We start from the raw sequence: 23,164 nt of genomic DNA, 5'->3' as shown, positions 1-23,164 counted from the left end.
ACCAATCAGAATCAAGTATCCCAGAGAGCGTTGCAGGATGAAAAATGGCAAAGCTGCTTCTTGTTCAGCTCGTTTTCATTTTTATGCCATTGCATCTATTTTATGTTAAGCACAGACCCAGCTGAGAGTAAATGGGCTGAAGTTGAGCTGTGATGGACGTGTGCTGTGCCCATCAGCGGCTGTCTGATCGAATGCAAGAGACAGCAGCCTTACAGATGGCAAGGGACTCATCGCTCATCTCAGCTGCGTCAGGAAAACAGATTCAATTTGTCGGCCCTGGAGACTCTAACCTTGATAGTGAAAATGACTGACACAAGTCATACAGTAGGCATGCACTACTGGATTCTAATTTACTACTATAGTGCATAATGAAAATATGTTGTGTTAATGCCAAAAAGCTACTTTTGAAAATTGTGCAAATGGAACACGAGTTCATTGAATGTTTTGTTTATTCGATCATTTAAATAAATGTTGATGTCACAGCCCTTTATAAATACATATTTACAGGTCTACATGGGCAGATTGGCAAGCCCTTCTAGTAGTGAAATAGTATAGATCAACATTAGGAGACATTTCCAATAATCCATCAGAAATCAGTCACGGCATGCCATATAACTTCAGTGTCTTACATTCTCAGTATGCTAAATTTTCTATTTAAATATATTAAAAATGTAATTTTTAAAATGTAATTTATTCCAGTGATGTAGAGCTGAATTTTCAGCATCATTACTCCAGTCTTCAGTGTCACATGATCCTTCAGAAATCATTCTAATATGCTGATATGCTGCTCAATTTTTCATTGGTACTCAATTATTAATTATGGTTCTTATTATTATCAATGTTGAAAACAGTTCATTTTTTACTGTGATACAGTCAGGATTCTTTGAAATAGAAATGTCTTGTAACATTATAAATGTCTTTACTGTCACTTTTGATCAGTTTAATGCATCCTGGCTGAATATAAGTAATAATAATAATACTATTTTTTTTTTTAGTCTTACTTACCCCAAACGTTGGAATGGTATAGTATTATATCATGGTTTCCACAAAAATATTAAAAGGCCATTTTCGACATTGATAATAATAAGAAATGTTTCTTGAGCAAATGAGCATATTAGAATGATTTCTGAAGGATCATGTGACACTGAATACTGGATATACAATATATTAAAATAGAAAACAGTTATTTTAAATTGTAATAAAATTTCACAACATTACTGTTATTACTGTATTTTCGATCAAATTAATGCAGCCTTGGTGGGCATAAGAGACTTCTTTCAAAAAAACATTTATAAATATTAATAATTTTTTCCAATCTTTTTACTGGTAATGTGTATTCCAGTGAAAATTAAGCTTACAAAAACAAGAAAAATGCTTAGAGGTCATCTGACTCTGGGATAAATGTGGAAGACATGGATGATATGGGCTCAAGGGGGATGCTGGGAAGTATCAGAGGAGCACTGTCAGCAACCCAGCCTGAGGCTGTTCTGTTGAAGGTGGGTCGTTTGACCACGGCAGGTGCTGCGGCCATGGGACTTGGAATGACGTGGCCGGGTTCCACATCAAGAGGTTTAACAGGGACTTTGGGTGCCTTGCCGAAGCCACCAAATGGAATAGCCACCCTTCAATTAGAGAAGTGACAGTTAATGAGAGCTTTATGTTAGACAACACAACAGAAACAATCTTACAGCAAAACGTTTAGCATATGCTGTACAAACCCTGCAACATTTTAGATCATTTTACCTACTTCGTAAGATTATCTTGCTGACTGACTCTAACTACCCCTTTCCACCAGCACAAACCAGGTGTTAGTTCAGAGCTAGTGCTAGTGCCAGTTCGGAGTTAGTTCAACTGACGAGCCTTCTAATACCCCTTTTCAGTGGTGTAGTCTACGTGATACGCAGGTATACGCCGTATACCCACTAGGAAAGGTCAAGGGTTTCCGTATACCCACTTAAAAAGCGCGAGGATACGTAACGATCCAATAAATCACAATAAGATTTGTGGTTTGTTGGTTTTGACATGAAACATAGTCTCATATTTCAAATTCTGGCCATTTTACTACGAAATAAAAAAACATAAATACCGTTTTGGCGCTCTTCAATGTGTCGTGACCGCTGTAGCGCCTCTTCAGTTCAAGAGAAGCGGCAGCATGAAGCGCCCGTGAACTGATCCTCTTCTCTGCTTTAATACCAGTTACAGCACGAAATGAACATGAATGAACTTCCGAAGGTATGTTAAAATATACAGAACAACTTAACTAAATCCGTATCATGTCTCGTGTATTCGCGTAATCAGTGTTTTAACCGCGGAAAGACATTATAACAGCTTGTAAACAATGTCACGTAACGTCACATTTACCTCAGAAAAAACATTCAGTGACCATAAACTCGTTAGTCAGCTAGAAAAGTGAACTCTAGAGAGGAGCATTTAGCTAAATATATGCACATTATTAGGCCTAATTATAATTTTTAATGTTCTTCAATAGCCTAATGAATGTTTAAATAAAATTCATCAAGTTGACAGCCACCATTTATATTTCAAAAAACGAATTGGATCATTTTGAAATTAGTAGGCCTACTTTATTTTTACAAAAAATTTCCTCAAGTGTAGTTTAAATTTGTATACAAATCACTTCATTTTAACCTTCAATATTAATGTAATACCAAATGATTCCCATTTACAGGATTAGTTGAGCTTTTTTTTTTCTTGAGCAAATTTGTTATGTAGCTATATCCAAAATAACTGATATTGAATCGAATTTCAAGCTAGTGAATTTAAATGCATACATATGATGACAGATTGGCAGGAAATCACAGAAAAACTACAGAAAAACAGAAAATAAAGTCCAAACGGGGTTATATTGTGACATACTGATAAGCCTCATCTTTCCATTATTGTTACAATAATGGAAAGAATGCTGGGTTAAAAACAACCAAAGTTGGGTTGAAAATGGATTGGGTTGTTTTAACCCAGCAGTTGGGTTAAATGTTTGCCCAACTTGCTGGGTAGTTTTATTTAACTCAACTATTGTTTAAAAATTACTATATGGCTGGCTTGAAATGAACCCAAAATAGATTGGAAATTAAAAATCAGACACAATTATAGAGGCAACAATAATCAAAATGTGATCATTTATTAATAAACTATTTAAGTGTTTATTGTTCAATTATTATATTTAATATTCATAAATGTAAATTTCCAACCTATTTGGGGTTCATTTTAAGCAAGCAATACAGCAATTTTTACACAATAGTTGGGTTAAAACAACCCAGTTGCTGGGTTTGTCCATTTTCAACCCAACTTGGGTTGTTTTTAACCCAGCATTTTGTAATAATAGTTGCAACTTGCACTCTTAAATGTGCATTTAAACTTGCCAGCTGATAAAACCTACGATGCAGGGATCATATTCATATAACATCTAAGGCTATGTCAACTGGCTGAGTTAGATGGTGATTGACACTAAACAGTAGAAAATCATCCATTCTCTTCAGCTGTAAATGTCATTGGATGTTAAAGTCTTGTGTCCCCAGATTTAAGTCTTTCAGAATGCTCTAAATTACATATAGCCTAGATCAGATGCATACTATATTCATTAGTGAGTGTGGCAGTGCTTATGGGGTGTCGCTCTGGGACGGGTGAGTATGAGGCTGGGAGGGAAAAATCATAGTATACTCACTACAAAAAACTAGACTACACCACTGCCCCTTTTCCACCAAGGCAGTTTGAGTGCTGGTTCGGAGCCAGAGCCTAGTTTCAAATCAGTTCCTTGTCTTTTGACACACAAAGCACCAGCTCCGAACCAGGAAAAGTGGTTCGTAAAGCCCCTTTTCCACCGCAGGAACTTTACCCAGGAACTAGGGACTTTGGGCTGGTACTCGGTGTGTTTCCACCGCAGGAACCAGGAACTAAATAAAGTTCCGGGGAAAATTTCCCCCCCCAGAAAAGTCCCTGATGGCGAGGTGGTACTTTTTCAAAGTTCAGGAACTTTAGAGGGTGGGACTACGCGCTGAACATGCTGATAGGTCGGATTCACGCCGCATTTGATTGGTCGACTCTACGCAGCAGTAAAGTCACTGACAGGAAGAAACAGTCGCGCAGTACTACGTCACCGGACAAATTAGCCTAATCTTCACGGTACTTTAGACCGCGTGGAAACGCAGAAGGCAACAGGTCTGGGGGGGACAAAAAGTTCCTGGGAGAAAAGATCCTGGTACAATTGTTCCGGGTAATTTCGGTGGAAACGCGGCTTAAGTAGCACCAAAACATTGCTGGGCTAGAAGTAAGAACTGCTTGCGTCAGGGGCTGGGGGCGGGGTTACTGTGACCAACAAGAAACTTGTGACCGCCATTTTTAAAATAGCAGCTAATCGAGCTAATAGTAGCTCGATCGTAATCTCCGTCTATATACAAATTACGGCGAGCCGTGTTTGGATGCCGATGTAGGTTTGCAAAGCTATGAGCATCAACAACAGTGAAACATCCGCGATTGTTGATAGAAGGCTTGTTCGAGATGCATCTGAGCAGCGCGGACCGATTCGGCGGGTGCCGCGGGAGCGTTTGTAGAGCATACGACTCCTTGTGCTTTTGGATCATTCTCGCGGAGCTTTGATGTCATGCGTCGATCGCTATGCGAGAAATGATGCATCTCAAACAAGCCTGGTGTGTTTGTGTGAAATATGAGACGTATAACGTATACAGTGACGTAAGACCTGGCTCTGTGCTGGCTCTCTAGCCTGTGGAAAGGCAAACTGGTTCTTAGAAGGCTCGTCAGTTGAACCAACTCCGAACTGGCACTAGCACTAGCTCTGAACTAGCACCCGGTTCATGCTGGTGGAAAGGGGGTATTAGAACCAATTTGCCTTTCCACAGGCTAGAGAGCCAGCACAGAGCCAGGTCTTGCGTCACTGTATACGTCTCATTTTTCACAGTAAAGCTATCGCCGCAGCGCCAAACACAAATACACCAGGCTCGTTTGAGATGCATCGTCTTCTCGCAAAGCGATCGGTGCATGACTTCAAAGCTCCGCCAGAACGATCCAAAAGTACAAGGAGTCGTATGCTCTACAAACACTCCCGCGGATCCGCGGTACCCGCCGAATCGGTCCGCGCTGCTCCGGTGCATCTCGAACAAGCCTTCTATCAACAATCGCGGATGTTTCATTTGCAATAAAAAAAAAAAAAAAAACTAAAAAAACAATCGCGGATGTTTCACTGCTGTTGATGCTCATGGCTTTGCGAACCTACATCGGCATCCAAACACGGCTCGCCGTAATTTGTATATAGACGGAGATTACGATCGAGCTACTATTAGCTCAATTAGCTGCTATTTCAAAAATGGCAGTCACAAGTTTTTTGTTGGTCATGGTAACCCCGCCCCCAGCCTCTGACACAAGCGGTTCTTACTTCTAGCCCAGCAATGTTTTGGTGCTACTTACGTTACGAACCACTTTTTCTGGTTCGGAGCTGGTGCTTTGTGTGTCGAAAGACAAAAGAACTGATTTGAAACTAGGCTCTGGCTCCGAACCAGCACTCAAACTGCCTTGGTGGAAAAGGGGTATAATACTGCTGGATGGCATCTTTCTGCTCATTAAACATGTTCCTATGTACAGTTCAGGCAGGTTTCCAATATATATACTTAAAAGTCAACATAACACAGCATTTGTAAACTATTTTATTTTTGTAATTTGACATAATTATTTACATATGCGAGAGGATATATATATATAAGAGAAAAAGGGCCCATTATTATTTTATCCACTGGGAACTGATTGGATTGTGAAAAGTACCACAGAATGTGCCAGTGCAATAAACTGGGCATGATCTGTAGTAATGTTATTGTTAACTAAGGGTACATTTACATGACAACAATGTATTAAAAATGGAAAAAAAATTCCATTGAGTTTTTCACGTATAGACGACAACATTGTCAAAATGATCTACGAAAATGACTAAAAAACGCTGTATTATTCATGCCAGGTCAGTAGTTGGCAATGTCACTTTGTAAAGAAACACTGTGCACCTATAAACTAAACACTTACAGTAATACACATGACGTCACCATTTTCACACATCAGCATTTACACACAGACGATAACCGTATCACTTTCAAAAACTTGCACTTTGAAACCCGTTTTCAAAAGTTTGCATTTTCAGGTCCCCAAAATGAAGTTGTCGATGTGTAAATGAATGACCAAAACACATAACATGTTTTCTGTTATAGCTGAACACGGCCCCTAAAATAAAGCTGAAATAATTTAAGGTACAAATACTGGATGAAAAACCTTAATAATGAAAATTATAAATAATTCCTTGGCAACTAACTGAAATAAAATAAGCTTAAGTTAATGTAAAGTACTAAAATAACTAAAAATGAAATATAAATAAATTAATAATAGAATAAATTGAATTATTTTAAAAAATTAATAACGTTTAAATGACTAAAACTGAAAATAAAATGAAAATATAAAAATAAAATCGAATTTATAATAATAATAAATACTATAAAAGTATATAAATAATACTAATATAGCACTGGTCTGTAGCAGGTTTTTTTTTTTAATAATATGTGCAAAAAATGAAACAATTAGTCAAAGTATTTTAATTAAGAAAATTAATTTTGAAATCTTTTAATTAAAAAACTAAATATTGCATGCATGGTTATTGACATATCTTTTTCTCAAGTTTTGAGTATAGCACAAACCTGTTAAAGCTCTTGTACTGAGGTATCTCATGTCTGGTTTCAGGTTCAGGCATGCGGGTGACCAGCGTTTCGGCCAGAGAGGGGTCACTAATGAGGGCCTGCTCCCAGGGGGACTGGTAGGATCTGGGCATTGATGTACAGTTGAACTTCTCTGCTGGAACATCCTTCAAGGGACCACCATAGCCTATTGAAAGCATGGAAAAAAAGCTTTATTTGACCATAAAGCGGTCCATGAACCAAAAAACATTTACAAGACATGCTGAATGACAAAAAATGATGATTAAGAAAAACCTTTATATATAATGCATTATATTTGGATTTAAATAGGCAAATGCTGAAGAGTCAATGATAGGATCATTATTGCAGTGATTATATGTTTCTAGCATGTTATATGTTTGGCAACAGTTCTTTTTACCCTAATTGATGGAGTGTGTAGCTTTTCATTTCATTAACAACCATGTATTAAGATGTATCATGGTCATATTCCAGGATGACAAAGCCAATATTCATCAGGCTCAAATTGTGAAAGAACGGTTGGGAAGGAGAATGAAAAATCATTTTCACACATGAATCACCTCTGAGTCCAGACTTTAAATTCATTGAAAGTCTTTGGGATGTGCTGGAGGAGACTTTACTCACCTCTTGCATTGTCAATACAAGAGCTTGAACCAAAAATTGATGCACCTTGTGGCGAGCAGGGCGGGCGAGAGCCGTGAGGGAACGGCGCGAGGCCGGTGACGCAAGTGATAATGAGCATCACCTGCGAGGTGCGCCGGCCTTGAGTCTCTCAGGGAGGAGCTCCGGAGGCATAAAAGGAGGAGCGACGACAGTGAAGGACGAGAGAGGACCAGGCCTGGACTTTTATTTTATGTTTTATTATGTTTGTGTGGCCGGCAGACATCCGCGAGGGTCTGCCGGCATTACTTTCGTTTTGTACTGTGTTTATTTTGGAATTAAAGTTTTGTTGAATGTTCGCCGGTTCCCACCTCCTTCTTCCCGTACATACGAACTGTGTTACACACCTCTTGATGAAAATGTTGTGATGTTATTTCCATCAAGATGTGCATCAGTTTGAGCCTGTGTCTTCCTACATGGTCGTTTAAGGTAGAGTAATCAACGTAAAACAGAACAGGTGCAGGAACTAATTAACAACCAGGGAAACTAATGATAACAGGGAACTAAGGCGAAACATAGGAAACACAGTGAAAACAAAACCAAAACAGAACATAAAAGAATATATGTTACACTCTGAGCAATAAAACATTTATATTGAAAGAGATTCCAGCAAGACAATCTCCAGTGTTTCTCACAGCCTATTCTCATTTTGGACTCCTTCTCTCAGAACTTTCTCATGTCTCAGTTATGTCTTATTTCTCCTAGGATATTTCTCATGTCTCAATTGTGTCTACTTTTATTTCCCCTAATACTCTTTTATTTTATTAATATTATGTTATCTGCAGGTACAAGTTTTAAGATTTGAAGCACACTACAAGTGCACATTCAATACAATTATGTCCACTTATTTTGCACAAGGGAAGTGAAAAAGAGAATATTGTTACATTTTCTGAGAGTTTAGCTCTTTACCTTACTGTTATGCTACAGTACCTTTAGGTTATTGTTATGCTGTGTGGACTGCTAGCACACTCTGTTAGCTACTGCTAGTGTATTGTCAGCTTCTAGTGATATATTACTGTCTGGTTATCATTTAATCTACAGTAAAAGGCTTCTAATACATGCTGTGGAGGGACGCAGGGGGACCCTTCAAAAGGAGTATACCTCAAATTGCTGTTCACTGGCAGGGCCAGCAAGCCCAAAACAACAGTTATGTAATGTGGGTGTTCTGTCACATATCAACCTCATACTTGTGGACAATCTCCTTCCTGAGTTTATTGGCCTGAAGGAAGCAGCAAAAAAATGCATATTTCAGTGCTGAGGGTCTGGGCAGTTCAACGGGCCTTAGAGAAATGATAATAACGGCAGGGGGGATTCGTTTTTAGACACTATTTTCATGGGGCAGTGCACTGACACATCAAGACGCTGATGAGCTATGAAACATTTCTCATTAGGAGGCAATTTATGCTTGCTGACTAGTGGCACAGAAAAAGTAATTCACTCAAAAATGTTGAAAGATGATGGTTGTGAACCATATTTGAGATTTCATTCCTTTCTTTGTAGTGCATTTTCAGGTAACTGCCCGAATATAGTTTTGGTTTAACATTAAATTATATCTACTAATAATATATAAACATTAGTGACCAAAAGTGATGTCCAGCTGAGGAAAATTGACATCTTCACCCTTTATTCAAATATTATTAAAAATAATCTCTCTCTCTCTCTCTCTCTCTCTCTATATATATATATATATATATGTTCATCCTATTTTGATGGTTTAATCAAACATGTAAGGTCATTAAAAACAAATATCACTTTTGGCCACGACTGTGTGTATTCAGATGCAGTATATATTACCAAAATATAAAATGATAAATAAATAAACCTGCATAGCGTGCTCTCTCTCACACATAGTGAGATTGTCTGATATTAATCTTGTTTATTTATTATCAAAACTTCAACTGATGGTCTTCGTATTATCCTCACCCACCTCCCCATCCAAATGAAGCCTCAAAGACACTAAAATAGCAGGACGTACGGGAAATGTGTGTTCATCCACCAATCTAGGAAGGGTAGCTAAGCCCCGAGGATGGATCAGACCATGGGAGTTATAAGGATAGGATGTGTTTAAGATGTTATCGTGGACAGCTGCTGCTCTGTGCCACCACTTAAAAGACACAGGAAACACTTAACAAGCTTCCTGTTAGGGCACTATGGCCACTTTTCACACAGGAATTACATGCTCAAGATGTAAAAGTTGTAGTGTGCTGCATGTAACAGTAAATGCTATAAAATGTATAATAAAAATACAGAAAAGAAACAGTGCATTATTATTTCAAAGTTTAGATTCATTGTGATGTTTAGAGATTCATTGTCTCATGTTCCGCGTCCTTGAGTCCCCTCTCTCCCTCCTCAGTTGGACCATTTGTTACGGCTTGGGAGGAGAGGGTGTAATGTCACTTGTAGTCTGTTGGTTTTGGTTTCTCTGTGTTCTGTTCCTGTTTTACCAGCCTGAGTTCCTAATTAGTTTCGTTGGTTATTAATTATAGTCTACACCTGTTTTGGTTTATTCTTGATTATGTTACATATAGAGGGTATGCATAGACATCACTTTCCCGCTGGAACGCGCTCCCTCAGCTGGACTGAGTGGCAAAAGAACTTGCTGCATGACTGGATTTAATAGGGGAAACTGCGAAAACGCGAGTAAAACTAACGATTACACTAAAGGTTGGGCTCGAAAGTGTTCCTTATAACATGTCAAAGAAACCTAATCCATGGATATTGGCATGCGGCCATCGTGGTTCCTGACATTTATATGTGCCTGATTTCGATGCCGGGGAAATACATAAAGCAAATCTGCCTGTGAATATTTTATATAACTACAAGGTAGGTCTAAATTGGAGTGATCACTTCATATCAATGTTTTATATATATCATCATATCGTCCAGCCCTAAAACTTGTTTAGTTTTTGTCAGTGTTTATTTAAAAACTCCCAATTATGCAGAATATAAGATTGTAAATATGTAATTGTTCAGTTGTCAATACAATATATAACAATACAATATATAGGGTATGATTTTACCCCAAAATCCAACATTTTGACACAAAATGATAACTGCAAAACATGTTTCTTTGCCTGGAGTCCAGCTGTTTCTGTGAATTGTAGCGACCTATTTGTTTCTTTTTTCTGTAGCTTTCAGCAGTCTGTAAAAAATATACCTCAGATTTTGTGTCAAATCTATTTGTAGAGTCAATCGCAAAGCTCTTTCCCGTTTTGGAAGTGTTTTGTGTGTTTTTCGTGGCATTCACTCTGAAAACCAATGCTGCCACTCAGTCTTTTGTGGGCGTAACCGCAGTCATAACGGTCGACGGTGACGTCACGTGCATACCCTCTATTATGTATACGTGTATATGTTATACCCTCAGTTCTGTATGATCAGTTGTTCGTTATTGTTGATGTGATTGTAAGTGTGTTTGAGTAATTATTACTGCTATCTCCTGAGTTTTCCGTTGTGGATTATATCAAAGACCGCTTTTTCCCTGTACCTATTTGCAGATTTTGACATAATTTGGTGTGCATCTTCAGAATATCCTGTTGTCTATGTGTATCATATGGAGCCCCAAAAAGTTGATGAAAAAATATGAGATGGGTGGAAAAATATACATGTCAATGCTTTTGCCTTCTTTCACAAAAGTTTTGCGTTCCCTGAGAAACTGTGTGTTCACTCACAGAACCTTTGCGAGAGATTGCAAAAAGCACTGACATATTTTTTACTCCCATCTCATAATTTTTTTCCATCACTATGTCCCTTTACAGCTGGGGTGTTCAATCCTGCTCCTGTAGTGTCCTGCAGAGTTCAGCTCCAACCCCAGTTAAACACACCTGAACCAGCTAATCAAGGTCTCACTGAGCATACTAGAAACTACCAGACATGTGTTGAGGCAAGTTGGAGCTAAACTCTGCAGGACATTGACCCTCCATGCACCAAGTTTGGACATCCCTGCTTCAAAGGGTTCTGTAGTATCAAGTTTTGTTCACTGCATTGAGCATTTGCAGGTCATAGTCAAAATGGGCGACGCCAGACCATTTAATTGAATTATATCAGAAAAATTCTTTTGATACCTTTCATCAGGGTTATGGGATGACCAACGCATGTGTGTGGGGGTGCCTGAGAAGTAAGGATTTGGAATCATCCCAAAAAAGTTTGAAGTCTCTACAACTTATGGCAGGGTTCCTCAAATCCAGCCCTGGAGGGGCTCAAAGTCACAATTTTCTAGTTACTCTGAAGACCTTGACTAGCTTGTTCAGGTGTGTTTGATTAGGGTTGGAACTAAAATATGCAGGGCAGTGGCCCTCCAGAACCAGATTTGAGGAACCCTGACTTATGACGTCTGATGCCCAGACACTTTGGTTCTTCAACCCTGCTCATGGTGACCAATGGTCTTGAAGAGTTTGGCTCCAACCCTAATCAAACACACCTGAACCAGCTAATCAAGATCTTCAGGTTCACTTGAAAATCACATTGGTGTAAAATTCAGGTGTGCTGAAGCAAGGATATAAACTTTGCAGGACAGTGGCCCTGCCTCTCAATCAGCTTCCTAGCTTCTTATACGTATATATATCTGTAAATATCAGTATATCGTGTAAATGAATGTGGCCGACTCCCTGATCAGTGCCCTGGCTACTGAACTAGGGAGCTGATTGAGATGCATGCTGGGTCTCCAGGAGCAGGATTGAAGATGTCTGCTTTGGGACAGAAAATTAATAATCGGCAATAAATACAATAAGATTCCAGCACCTTTGGTGCTTGGACCCCTTAAAAAAGAAACTGCTGTGGACTAACCTGGTGCAATAGTCTCAGGGTTGAGTGTATTGTGTGCCTGGTCAACTCCAGGACAATTTTCATGACTTAAAATGTTTTCAGCACTTAGGCCCAGAGAAATGGCATCAATCTGAGAAAAGAAAAAAATGGAATGGTCACTGCAAAGAGAATTGGTGTTTATTTGGATTGTATATAACCACACACAGACCTTCTGTGCTTATGGACCACAGACTCTGTAACAAATGGCACTTACACTGTGCTGTGTGTTGGCTTCATTCTGAATACTTTCAAAGGTGTATTTCTCTGAGCGCTTCTGACGCATCTTAAAGAGACGAGAGCCCCTGTTTGATGATAAGGAAAGTTCCTCCAACATGATCTCCTTTGGTGCGCTAACTTTCCTCCCTAGATCCATCTCTTCTTCTGTGGAAAAGAGTAAAAATTAAGTAAGTTTACATTATAAGTCAACACAATATCATTTTGAAAATTAAAGCGATATTTCACTCAAAAATGAAAATCACCCCATGATTTACTCACCCTCAAGCCATCATTGGTGTATATGACTATCTTTTTTCAGATGAATGCAATCGGAGTTATATTAAAAAAAAGTCCTGGCTCATCCAAGCTTTATAATGACAGTAAATAGAAGATGAGATTTTGAAGCCCAAAAAAGTGCAACCATCCATCATAAAAGATAACCACATGGCTCCAGGGGTTTAATAAAGGCCTTCTGAAGTGATGGGTTTTGTAAGAAAAATATCCATATTTAAAACGAGTTTAAAAAAAGTAAAAGAGTATTTTAAGCTTAGACGCCTCTTGCTGTTTAAACAAATAGGGCTGTGCAACAAACTCAAGTTCCTCTTCTCTTATATCGAAATCCTCTGACATTTCTCGCTATTTCTCGTTTTAGACTTCTAATTCGTGACCGGTGTTTTGTTTTGCCCTCTCCTCTGCGCTTCCGCGTTTGTCATTACGTCATGCGTCGAGTTAGTCTGGCTATCACCAGACCAAGCTCAATTTAAAATTGAACATTGGTCTGGAGAGTCTGTATGGATTTCCTGCTGCACAAGAGGCGTGATCAACGAGCATTAGTCACGCAATTGGATAGTCCTTCAACCAATCAGATCAACGATCCGGGTGACGTACTTTGCAGAGCGATGCGAAAACTCCAGTGTGTCTCAATCAGCTCCCTAGTTCAGTAGTCAGGGCACTGATCAGGGAATCAGCCACATTCACTTTCATGATATACTGATTCACGACCTAGGGAGCTGATGGAGACGCAGGTTTAGTTTGTAGCGTTGATCCGCGGTTTGCAGAAGCAGCAATGGCATCGCGCGATTTTTGCAGGTTGTGCCAAAAACATGAAAGTGATCGGTATTTACACCCAGTCGAGCGATTTGTTTGCTAAACTAAATAAGTCATTCAGCATCGTCGAGAGGTTAAAAGGCGACTCTGATACTGTTCTGGTTCAGTGTAAATGAACGCGGAATATAGACAAATCCGGCGAAACACGGAAGTAAAGCAGCGCCGCCATTACTGCGTGCCTTGCTGCTAAGGAAGTAGCAGAAGTAGCTTGTTGGTCCCATAGGCTGTAGCAGATGTTAGCTATATAGTTTTTTTAGTACCTATGCTGTCCAGTGATGCCGGGCAGAGCGTGTTGTGTGGTTGGTTGTTTTAACAACAGCACAAAACTACAGGCCTGGAATAAAACCGTTTGTGTAATCCACGAAGCTTTGTTGCACATTGACTGCCCATGTTTACGGCCATACGGATTGCACAGAGTTCCTGGTCGAGCGGAGGACCAAGATGTGCGTCAAAAGTGGATGAAACACATAACCGAGATGGCTCATCGCATGCCAGATGATTAATAAAATTATCTTGAATACCTATAAGAACATGTATTTTATTGCTACAACTGGTCGTGGCTAAGGCCATCCTTAAAAATATTTTGGTTTGCCGTAACAGCCAAAAAAATAAAAATGGTCGGTAGGTCGTAAAAAATGTAAAAAAAAAAAAAAAAAAAAAAAAATTCTTTATTGCATCACATTAAGTGTATTGTGATTGTCAAAACATTTTAGTAACTAAGCTGAATTTTATTAGGTTTAGTGACATGTTACAATGTTTACATGGTAGGCTACAATTTCTGGTAAGCTACACTTTTTTATTATTTTTATTCAATTATTATTATTTAATTATTATTGTGATTTGATTTCATATTGACTCATTTGGATAAATATTAGCTAGGCTACACAAGGTAGGCATTAATTTTTCTCAAGAAAAAAACAACTCACCTAACTTAATGCTGTAAACATACAGAGAGCCCTATCAGCTGGCAGTATTATTTAAAAATAACAATTTAAATATAATGCATTTTTATTATAATAACAACTTTATTTAATGATATAAGTAAAATATAATAAAGATGTAATACAGTACACATATCAGCCAAAACAGGTTCTGTGTGAGGGGCTGCTAGCTGACAGCGTTCGGTCATTTCTGAGAGATTTACCTCAGACGAAGGTAAGTGTGAATACATAAATCCATTTTGAAAAACATGTTTACAAGAACATAACATTATACGTCGTTTGATGTTGTAATATTTTTAATCTGTATTTCTAGCATGTCACATTTACAAGCACCAAAATGGTATTTATTGTTTGAATTTCGTAATAAAATTGACAGAATCTGAGAGCTGAGATTTTTTTCTATCATAAGTAACCTGCTCTGTCTAGTCTGTCGGTCTCTGTGTCCTCTTTACTTCGCGATTTTTCTGTGCGTGAGAAAATGGATGTGTGGCGTGAGAGCGTGTGAAAAGCGTCAATTGCGTGTGTCTCACATTTTATTGCATTTGTATTAGCTGTTTGAAGAGTAAAAAAAAAATCCGTGGGTCTTAACGCAATTACAATCGGCAAGTCGGTCGGACTAAAAGGGGAAAAAATAATTAATTGGGTCGGTCCTAAATTGACAGGGTCGGTCGGGTTATGGCAAACAAGAATATTTTTAAGGATGGCCTAATAATTATTTGAAACTTAAGCTTGTGAACATATTAGCAACACAGCTAGTAATGACAGCGTTCGGTTTTATTGTTGTCATCAATTAATACACTTCTTAATTACATTACATTACATTTTTACATTATTACATTATGTTGTCAATAAATTACCTTTATCGGTAAGTTTTGGCCACTGCCTGACATCATCTACCCATGTTCCCTTTCACCAGACATTTTCTTTCACCAGACATTTCATTTCTTTCATTTCTGAGCAGGATGAACTTTAATTGAAATGTCATTAGAGGGCACCGGCAAGTGTCACACCGTCACACTTCGCAGGCACGCAGTAATGGCGGCAGGCAAGATGGCGGCGCCCATAGAGTTCGCGGCGGATTTGTGTATAGCCGCCCTAAACTACGTCATTGTCATGACAACCAAAAAGAATTCCAGTCAGCTCAGGCGGCGCGAGATTCAAGAAGCAGGGAGACGAAACATATAGAGCAAATAATACAAATATTGTCTACCAACAAGGGGCATTGAAGTAAAAGAGTCCTGTACTCACACCGTGAAGCAAACCACCAAAATAACAGCAGAGAATCGTCGTGTGTCATCAATCGCTGTTTGTAATCTTCCTATGAAGAGACTGTCGGATCAGCGCTCTGCTACATTTCTCTCAGATAAGGTAAATGCTTAACACAATCGGCGTCACTGTGATTGTGCATTGTTATATTGGAGTGACGGGTAGATCAGATTGAGTTTGAAAACTGCTTGCCGTCGCTTCTCTATCGTCATCGTGTTATACCCGCCAATAGCGAGCAAGGTGGATAAGCCAGTCTGTGATTGGTTCCCGCAAAAATGTAAGAGATGCAGCAGAATTGAATGTACGGGTTTCCAGACTGAGTTGCCGGGCGAAATCAAATCGCCGGCAGATCAGGCTGGGTTTACCCAGACTAGCGTCGAGTCAGAGTTCACTCTTTTGAAGAAAATCGATGCATACGGCCATCTGTCAGTTATTTTAGTTTTTTCCATATTTTTCTTACACAATTGTATCACTTCACTTCAGAAGGCCTTTATTTACCCCCTGGACCCATGCGGATTACTTTTGTTCTGGATGGTTGCACTTTTTAGGGCTTCAAAATATTATCCTTTATTTACTGCCATTATAAAGCTGGGAAGAGCCAGGATTTTTTTTTTTTTATATAACTCTGATTGTATTAGTCTGAAAGAAGAATGTCATATACACCTAGGATGGCTTGAGGGTGAGTAAATCATGGGGTAATTTTCATTTTTGGGTGAACTAACCCTTTAAATAGAATGAATCCAAGGTGATTGGGACACTTTTGCTATTGAGTTGTCTTGGAAAAAGTGTCCCAATCAACCTGAATTCACTCTATTCAGTTGGGCAGCCATATCTAAACCAGGGATGTCAAATTCAGTGGTCGTTTACACGACACCATTTTCAAATAAAAATGGATACATTTTTGTGGCGACCAGGGCGGGCGAGAGCCGTGAGGGAGCGGCGTGAGGCCGGTAGCGCAAGAGTTAATGAGCTTCACCTGGGAAGCGCACCGGCCTTGAGTCTCTCACGGAGGAGCTCCGGAAGCATAAAAGGAGGAGCGACGACAGTGAAGGACGAGAGAGGACCAGGCCTGGACTTTATTTTATGTTTTATTATGTTTTATTATGTTTGTTGTGTTTGTTTATTATGTTACTTTCGTTTTGTTTATTTTGAATTAAAGTTACGTTGAATGTTCACCGGTTCCCGCCTCCTTCTTCCCATACTTACGAACAGTGTTACATTGGTGCCGAAACCCGGGAGGAAGGAGGGACATGCTGTCAGAGAGACCTCGCTGCTGAGGGGGATCACGGTGCTGCAGAGTTCGGGCAGTGCGGGAGTGAAGACCGTGAGAGGCTGCCCGAGGAGCCTTGTGAAAGGTGGGATGGAGACCCAGATGCTGTGCTCCTGGGACGAGGTGGGGTGGCTGCCGTCTTGGAGGGAGCGGAGGAGTGCCGTCGTCTGCCGTGGGCCGGAGCCTGCTACCGTTCACCATGAAGGGGAGGAGCAGGGGGCCAACTCGCTGCCGGCTGCCCTCAACCGGAGGAGCCATCGCCGGCCGCCAGGAGGCGGTCGAGGATCGGGCCGTCCACCGAGCGTCCAGTGCCAACGCATGGCACCGCGAGGAAGAGCCTCTCGGCAGGCTGAGGACCGCGCGGCAGTGTGTCCGGGAGCCAGACTCAGAATTTTTTTTCTCTTTTTCCTCTCTCCCCTCTCTCGTTCTGTCGCTCCCCTTACTTCCGTCTCCTTTCTCTCGTCTCGTCTGTCCTTACCCCCAGGTGCTGCAGCCGCCGAGACAGGCCCCGGGGGGGAGTAAGCGCAGTCGCAGGAGTACCCCCCAGCCTGCGAAGGGCGATGGGGGTATGTGGCGACCAGGGCGGGTGAGAGCCGTGAGGGAACGGCACGAGGCCGGTGGCGCGAGAGTTAACGAGCTCCACCAGGGAGGCGCACCGGCCTTGAGTCTCTCACGGAGGAGCTCCGGGAGCATAAAAGGAGGAGCGACGACAGTGAAGGACGAGAGAGGACCAGGCCTGGATATTATTTTATGGTTTATTATGTTTGTGTGGCCGGCAGACGTCCGCGAGGGTCTGCTGGCATTACTTTCGTTTTGTTCTTTGTTTATTTTGGAATTAATAGTTTTGTTAAATGTTCACTGGTTCCCGCTTCCTTCTTCCCGTACATACGAACTACGTTACGATTTTTAACTGCTTTGGCCGTACATTTACACGGCAACAACGTTTCGTGGGCTTGAAAATGCAAACTTTTGGAAAGCGGGTTTCAAAGTGCAAGTTTTTTTTTTTAAAACAATACCGTAATTGTCTCCATGTAAACTACAAAAAAGTCCTACAGGTATGTGTGTTGAAGCAGGGTTGGAACTAAGGCTGCATTCACGCCATGTCGTAATTACCGTAAATAAAGCTCTGTATGCTTTCGAATCGCTCTCGCGGTACTTCTCGCGGTCATACACCGATCGGTCTGTGCAGCCCCACTTCAAGTCAAACACACCCTAAATCTGCAGTGGTCAGGTGGTACAGCAGCCACGTGTTACAAGTCGTAGCTCTACATGTTGTAATTACAAGTTCTACAAGCACTAGAAGGACTTTTTACAGTTCAGAATCATTACAGTAATTACGACATGGTGAGAACGCATCTTAAACTCTTTAGGACTGTGGACATCCAGGAACTGAGTTTGACACCCCTGTTCTAAACTGTGATGCTGCAGTGTTCTTGATCACTGATCAACAATTCAATTCAGTTGTCAGTTGTCTTTAGCAGAGGCCCAAATCGAGTTACTACTGAAGGCTGTAATGCAGGTCACTCGGGGAGCTCTTACAGGCATATCAAAGGATGAAAATTTATCTTGCTGGTATGTTCTTACAGCTGTCAAGCATCATCTTGCAGTCAGCCACCGGCCGATCAGTTGTCCGCTCCCCGAAATAGAATTTCAAACAGACAACTACAAAAGGATTAGTTGCTCTCGGTAGTTATACATCTCTATGGATTAGTATTTTTATCTGTCCAGGGTGTGGTTAATCTAATCACTACAAATGTGAATACACAAATCTTAACAGTGTTTTAATATCTAAATAATTATCCTAGCTTGTTTGGGTTTACAGTATGTTTATATTACTAGGTTTATATTAACTTAATAAAACGGTTAGTTCCTGTCCTTGATTCGGATTGGTCAATAGCTGTGTTTTATTCTGATAAAACTCTTAGCAATGTAAACTGTTTGTTCTCAATTGATATTGTTCATTGAAGCTTACTGTACTAAACTTATGTAGAAGAGTATTGTGAGAAAGAGATCAAGTGAGCGAGTGTATTACCTGCATTCAGATTTAGCATTTTCCTTCAGGTCAGTCCTATGTTCATAATAAAAAATCTGCTTAAATGTCCGCTGCAATATCTTGTCCTTTTAACATTTAAGGAGTTTTCCCATGACTGACAGCGCTAGTCAAAGCATTTGTCAGTTGGGTCTTGTTCCGTGTTCACAACCGTGTTCAGTCTTTTCAATATAAAAGTCTTCGCTACTGAGTGATTCACTCATAAAAACAGTTTTTGCCGCCATCTAATGGCATAATAATGTAATTTCTGTTGCTGTTCATGGTCAGGGACTATTTTTTCCGGCGGAAGGAAAGCTTTTAGTGATTTTACTTCAAATACATTTTTTTTTGGCTTTAATATTTGTATATCTGCTTTGTGTCGTGTCTAACAACACCCTTCACCCTTGCTTACTTGAATTCCTTTTGGAAAGACTTTTAGGCCCGGTTTTACAGACAGGGCTTAGCTTAAGCCAGGACTAGGCATTAGTTCAATTAGGATATTTTAAGTAGCTTTTATAAAAAATGCCTAAGAAAAATACATTACTGGTGTGCATCTTGAGACAAAACAATGACACTGACATTTTATTTCAACGATGATAGTAATAGAAATGTTTCATGATCAGAATGATTTCTAAAGGATCACATGACACTGAAGACTGGAGTAATGATGCTGAAAATTCAGCGTTGCATCACATAAATTACATTTTAAAATTCATTAAAATAAATGCAGCTTTGATAAAGCATTCAAGACTTTTAAGTACATTTTAATATATATTTTTACACACACACACACACACACACACACACACACACACACACACATATATAAAGGTTAGTAATAAATCAGTGCTAGTACCATCAGTAGCATGGATCTCTCTACAAATAGCAGCCGCCTGCATTTTCCTCTCCTGTGTTGACATCAGAGTATGCTGGGACATGCTGTCTGTGGAAAACAAAGTTAGGGAATGTGAATCTCCGACATTTTGCCCCTTGCAATCTCACACCTTTTCAACTACAACACAAGAAACAAACAAATAATCACATTCATAGTCCAGTGGGTGACATTCATTACACCTGCTGAAAGGCTGACACTGGCACATCCCTTTAAATAACCCGGAGCAATTACACATGACGTCCGAGCAAAGGCATCGCTCCCCGTGTAGTTCTGCAGGGGACTGTGAATCGATATGCCTGATATAGACCCAAACTGGACAGGACGTCGCAGATGAAGGGTGTGATGTCACACCGTGCGAGTCTACCAGGGGAAAGGCGGTAGTTTGTGTCCACATCCATTACTGTACTGTTGTTACCATCCTACTAAACACGGTGAGCGCTAATGGAAAGCTTAACAGGGCTGAATTCCCACCAGTGTTGTTATCGATAACTAAAACTATTCAAAATCATTTTCATAATTGAAATAAAAGCTGAAATAAAATATAAATATTAGATTTGTAAACGAAAATGTCTTTCTCCACTGACTTTCTGAGTTGTTCAAAGCGTTTTTAAGGATACCGATTGTTAGAGACAGCTGTCGGACTCGTGAATGTGAACATGGTTTGTGTAACATTAGCAACACATTATTAGCTGTTTGATAATGTAGTCAAGCAAAACGCTAAACATATTAGCCTAATTACCGCTATGTGTCCTGTGTTGTAAAAAGCAATACCATTGTGGAGCATTTACCTCAGTAAGTTGACCGAGTGGTTCTCCTCTGAGCTCGTGCTAGTGAATGGAGGCGGGGCTAATTATCATATTCATAGATCCATGTATATTAAATGAGGCAAGGGTGTAGAGTTACATTCAAGCTATTTTAAGGCATTCATTTTTTTTTAAAAATTTTTCCACAGGAAAAAACGTTTAAATATGTTATTTTGGTGATCAAAGATAAGTTTTAAGGGATAAAATTATAGACTACAGGGGGACTTTAAGTACTAAGATGACTAAAACTAAAAAACTAAAACTTATGCACGCACCATGGTATTTCCATGGTACTTCCAAAGAATACTAAAGAATGGTACTATGGTTCGTGTGCAAAACATATGTCCAAAAATGAAATTGAACATACATGTATTGAATGTGCACTTGTTGTGTAGGCTACTTTAAATCTTAAAAGTATATTTAAAAAATATAATAGATTAGATAATATAATTATGACATAAAAGGCCACTTAAGTGCACTTAAAGAGATGAAGTACATTTTATGTCATTATGTTTTAATACTATTTTGTTGTGCTTTAAAGAAGTACACTTATTTTGATGTGTTGACTAACATACTAAAGCACATGATTATATTTTTAACTGTAATGCGTTATTTGATATTACATTTAAAGTTAATATATTTTAAATGTACAAAACTGCAATTTCTTCATTTCGAATGTATTGCAAATATATTTAAATTTGACATCAAAAATTCAATAGAAATGATATTAAAGTATTTTTTTTTGCCATAAATTCTTGTCAGTACACTTTAACCATATTATAAAAAGAGTAGAAGTAATTCCATAGAAGTGAAATTACATAATGATGTACTTAAGTCCAACTTAAGTGTGTCAAAAAAGCACTCTTGAGTTCAACTTAAGTAAATGCTTCTAAAATAAATGATTTCCGTAATATACTTCTTTTACACAAGGGACTATGTTTTTTTTTAGAGTATACTGTAAATAAACCTTATCCTCAATATTTAGTCTAAGGCATTGTAGTTCATTCTCACACTTTGCTAAATACGCAAATTACATCAATATGTAAATATCAAACCAACAGTGTGCACATATCATAAATGACCAGAATAATCAGTACAGGCTAATGCAGTTTAGCCCATACGCTGTCTATCAGGGCTAGTGACGACTGACACCTTACCGTACTGCTTTGAGACATTAATGTGCATCATTATATATAGATGATGGCAGTCAGAAAAGTTGACAGAACTTTTAACACACTGTACACACAACCCACACATCCCTGCTGCATAAGCACCTGAGGCAGGGGGTCCTTACCTGCGATGTGTCAGGTTGTGTCAGTATCCTTTAAGAGAGGAAAGTGGGGTCAGTCTGGATCAGTGCAACCTGTGCTTGTTCCCTCTCTGACCAGGACTGAGGGGCTCTGGTCGAACGGACTACGAGGGGTGAGGGGTGTCAGAGGGAGGGCCAGCTGTTAGTCTGTCCGTTTTAACTAGCATGCGGTTATATATAGCGCTGATCACACACAAACAGACGTACGTTAACACTTTTGAATGTAACGGAGACAGCAGGTGTCTGCTCAGGTTATGACTTCACTGTTTGTACAGTTCATTCATTCTTGAGTTTCAGTTCGGTCATCCACGTTTTGGTTAACATGGTCAATGGCCTAGTTTCTATGAATAAGTATATTATGATTTGGAGCCAAGATATAAAACACCCTACCCTGGCATATTCATAGCAACACATTTTATAAAATGTAATATTCCATATTTTGTTATTATGTGAAATTAAAGTTTGGAAACATTACTATTTCTAATGTTTTTGAGGAAGTCTCTTCAAGCCTGCATTTACTTCATCAAAAATGCAGAAAAAATAATGGTTTTCTATTTAAATATACTTTAAAATAGAATTTATTCATGTGATGCAAAGCTGAATTTTTATCAGCCATTACTCTAGACTTCAGTGTCACATGATCATTCAGAAATCATTCTAATATGCTGATTTATTATCAATGTTTGAAACAGTTGTGCTGCTTAATATTTTTTTTTTTTTCATATCCTGTGATACTTTTTTCAGGATGCATTGATGAATGAAAAGTTAAAAATGAACAGCATTTATTTAAAATAAAAATCTTTTGTAACAATTACACTACTGTTTAAAAGTTTGGGCTCAGTAATTTTTTCTTTCTTTCTTTTTTTTGAAAGAAATGAATACTTTTACTCAGCAAGGATGTGTTAAAGTAATAAAAAGTGATAGTAATGACTTATATTGTTAGAAAAGATTTCTATTTTGAATAAATGTGGTTCTTTTTAACTTTTTATTCATCAATGAATCCTGAAAAAAGTATCACATGTTCCAAAAAAATATTAAGCAGCACAACTGTTTTCAACATTGATAATAACTGAGCATCAAATCAGCATATTAGAATGATTTCTGAAGGATCATGTGACACTGAAGACTGGAGTAATGATGCTGGAAATTCAG

General features: G+C 39.1%; 1 protein-coding gene across 2 annotated transcripts; it reads right to left on the bottom strand.

Moving 5' to 3' along the window:
- Positions 1-431: 431 nt before the first annotated feature.
- Positions 432-22,155, bottom strand: myoz2a (myozenin 2a). 2 transcript variants are annotated; one of them, XM_048186038.1, is made up of 6 exons: positions 21,998-22,155; positions 19,862-19,948; positions 12,391-12,557; positions 12,159-12,267; positions 6,702-6,885; positions 432-1,622 (listed from the first exon to the last, which is right to left on the bottom strand). In XM_048186038.1, exons 2-6 carry the CDS (start codon positions 19,941-19,943, stop codon positions 1,376-1,378), a joined length of 789 nt encoding a protein of 262 aa, XP_048041995.1. In that variant the 5' UTR covers positions 19,944-19,948; positions 21,998-22,155; the 3' UTR covers positions 432-1,375. The 2 variants fall into 2 exon arrangements, with proteins under 2 accessions (XP_048041995.1, XP_048041996.1); XM_048186039.1 differs by lacking the exon at positions 19,862-19,948 and having other exon boundaries at positions 21,998-22,154.
- Positions 22,156-23,164: the final 1,009 nt, after the last annotated feature.

This window comes from Megalobrama amblycephala, linkage group LG3 (assembly GCF_018812025.1).
Source record: "Megalobrama amblycephala isolate DHTTF-2021 linkage group LG3, ASM1881202v1, whole genome shotgun sequence".
Taxonomy (NCBI): domain Eukaryota; kingdom Metazoa; phylum Chordata; class Actinopteri; order Cypriniformes; family Xenocyprididae; genus Megalobrama; species Megalobrama amblycephala.
The sequence above is the reverse complement of the archived record's forward strand: the minus strand, read 5'-3'. Positions and strand labels throughout refer to the sequence as shown.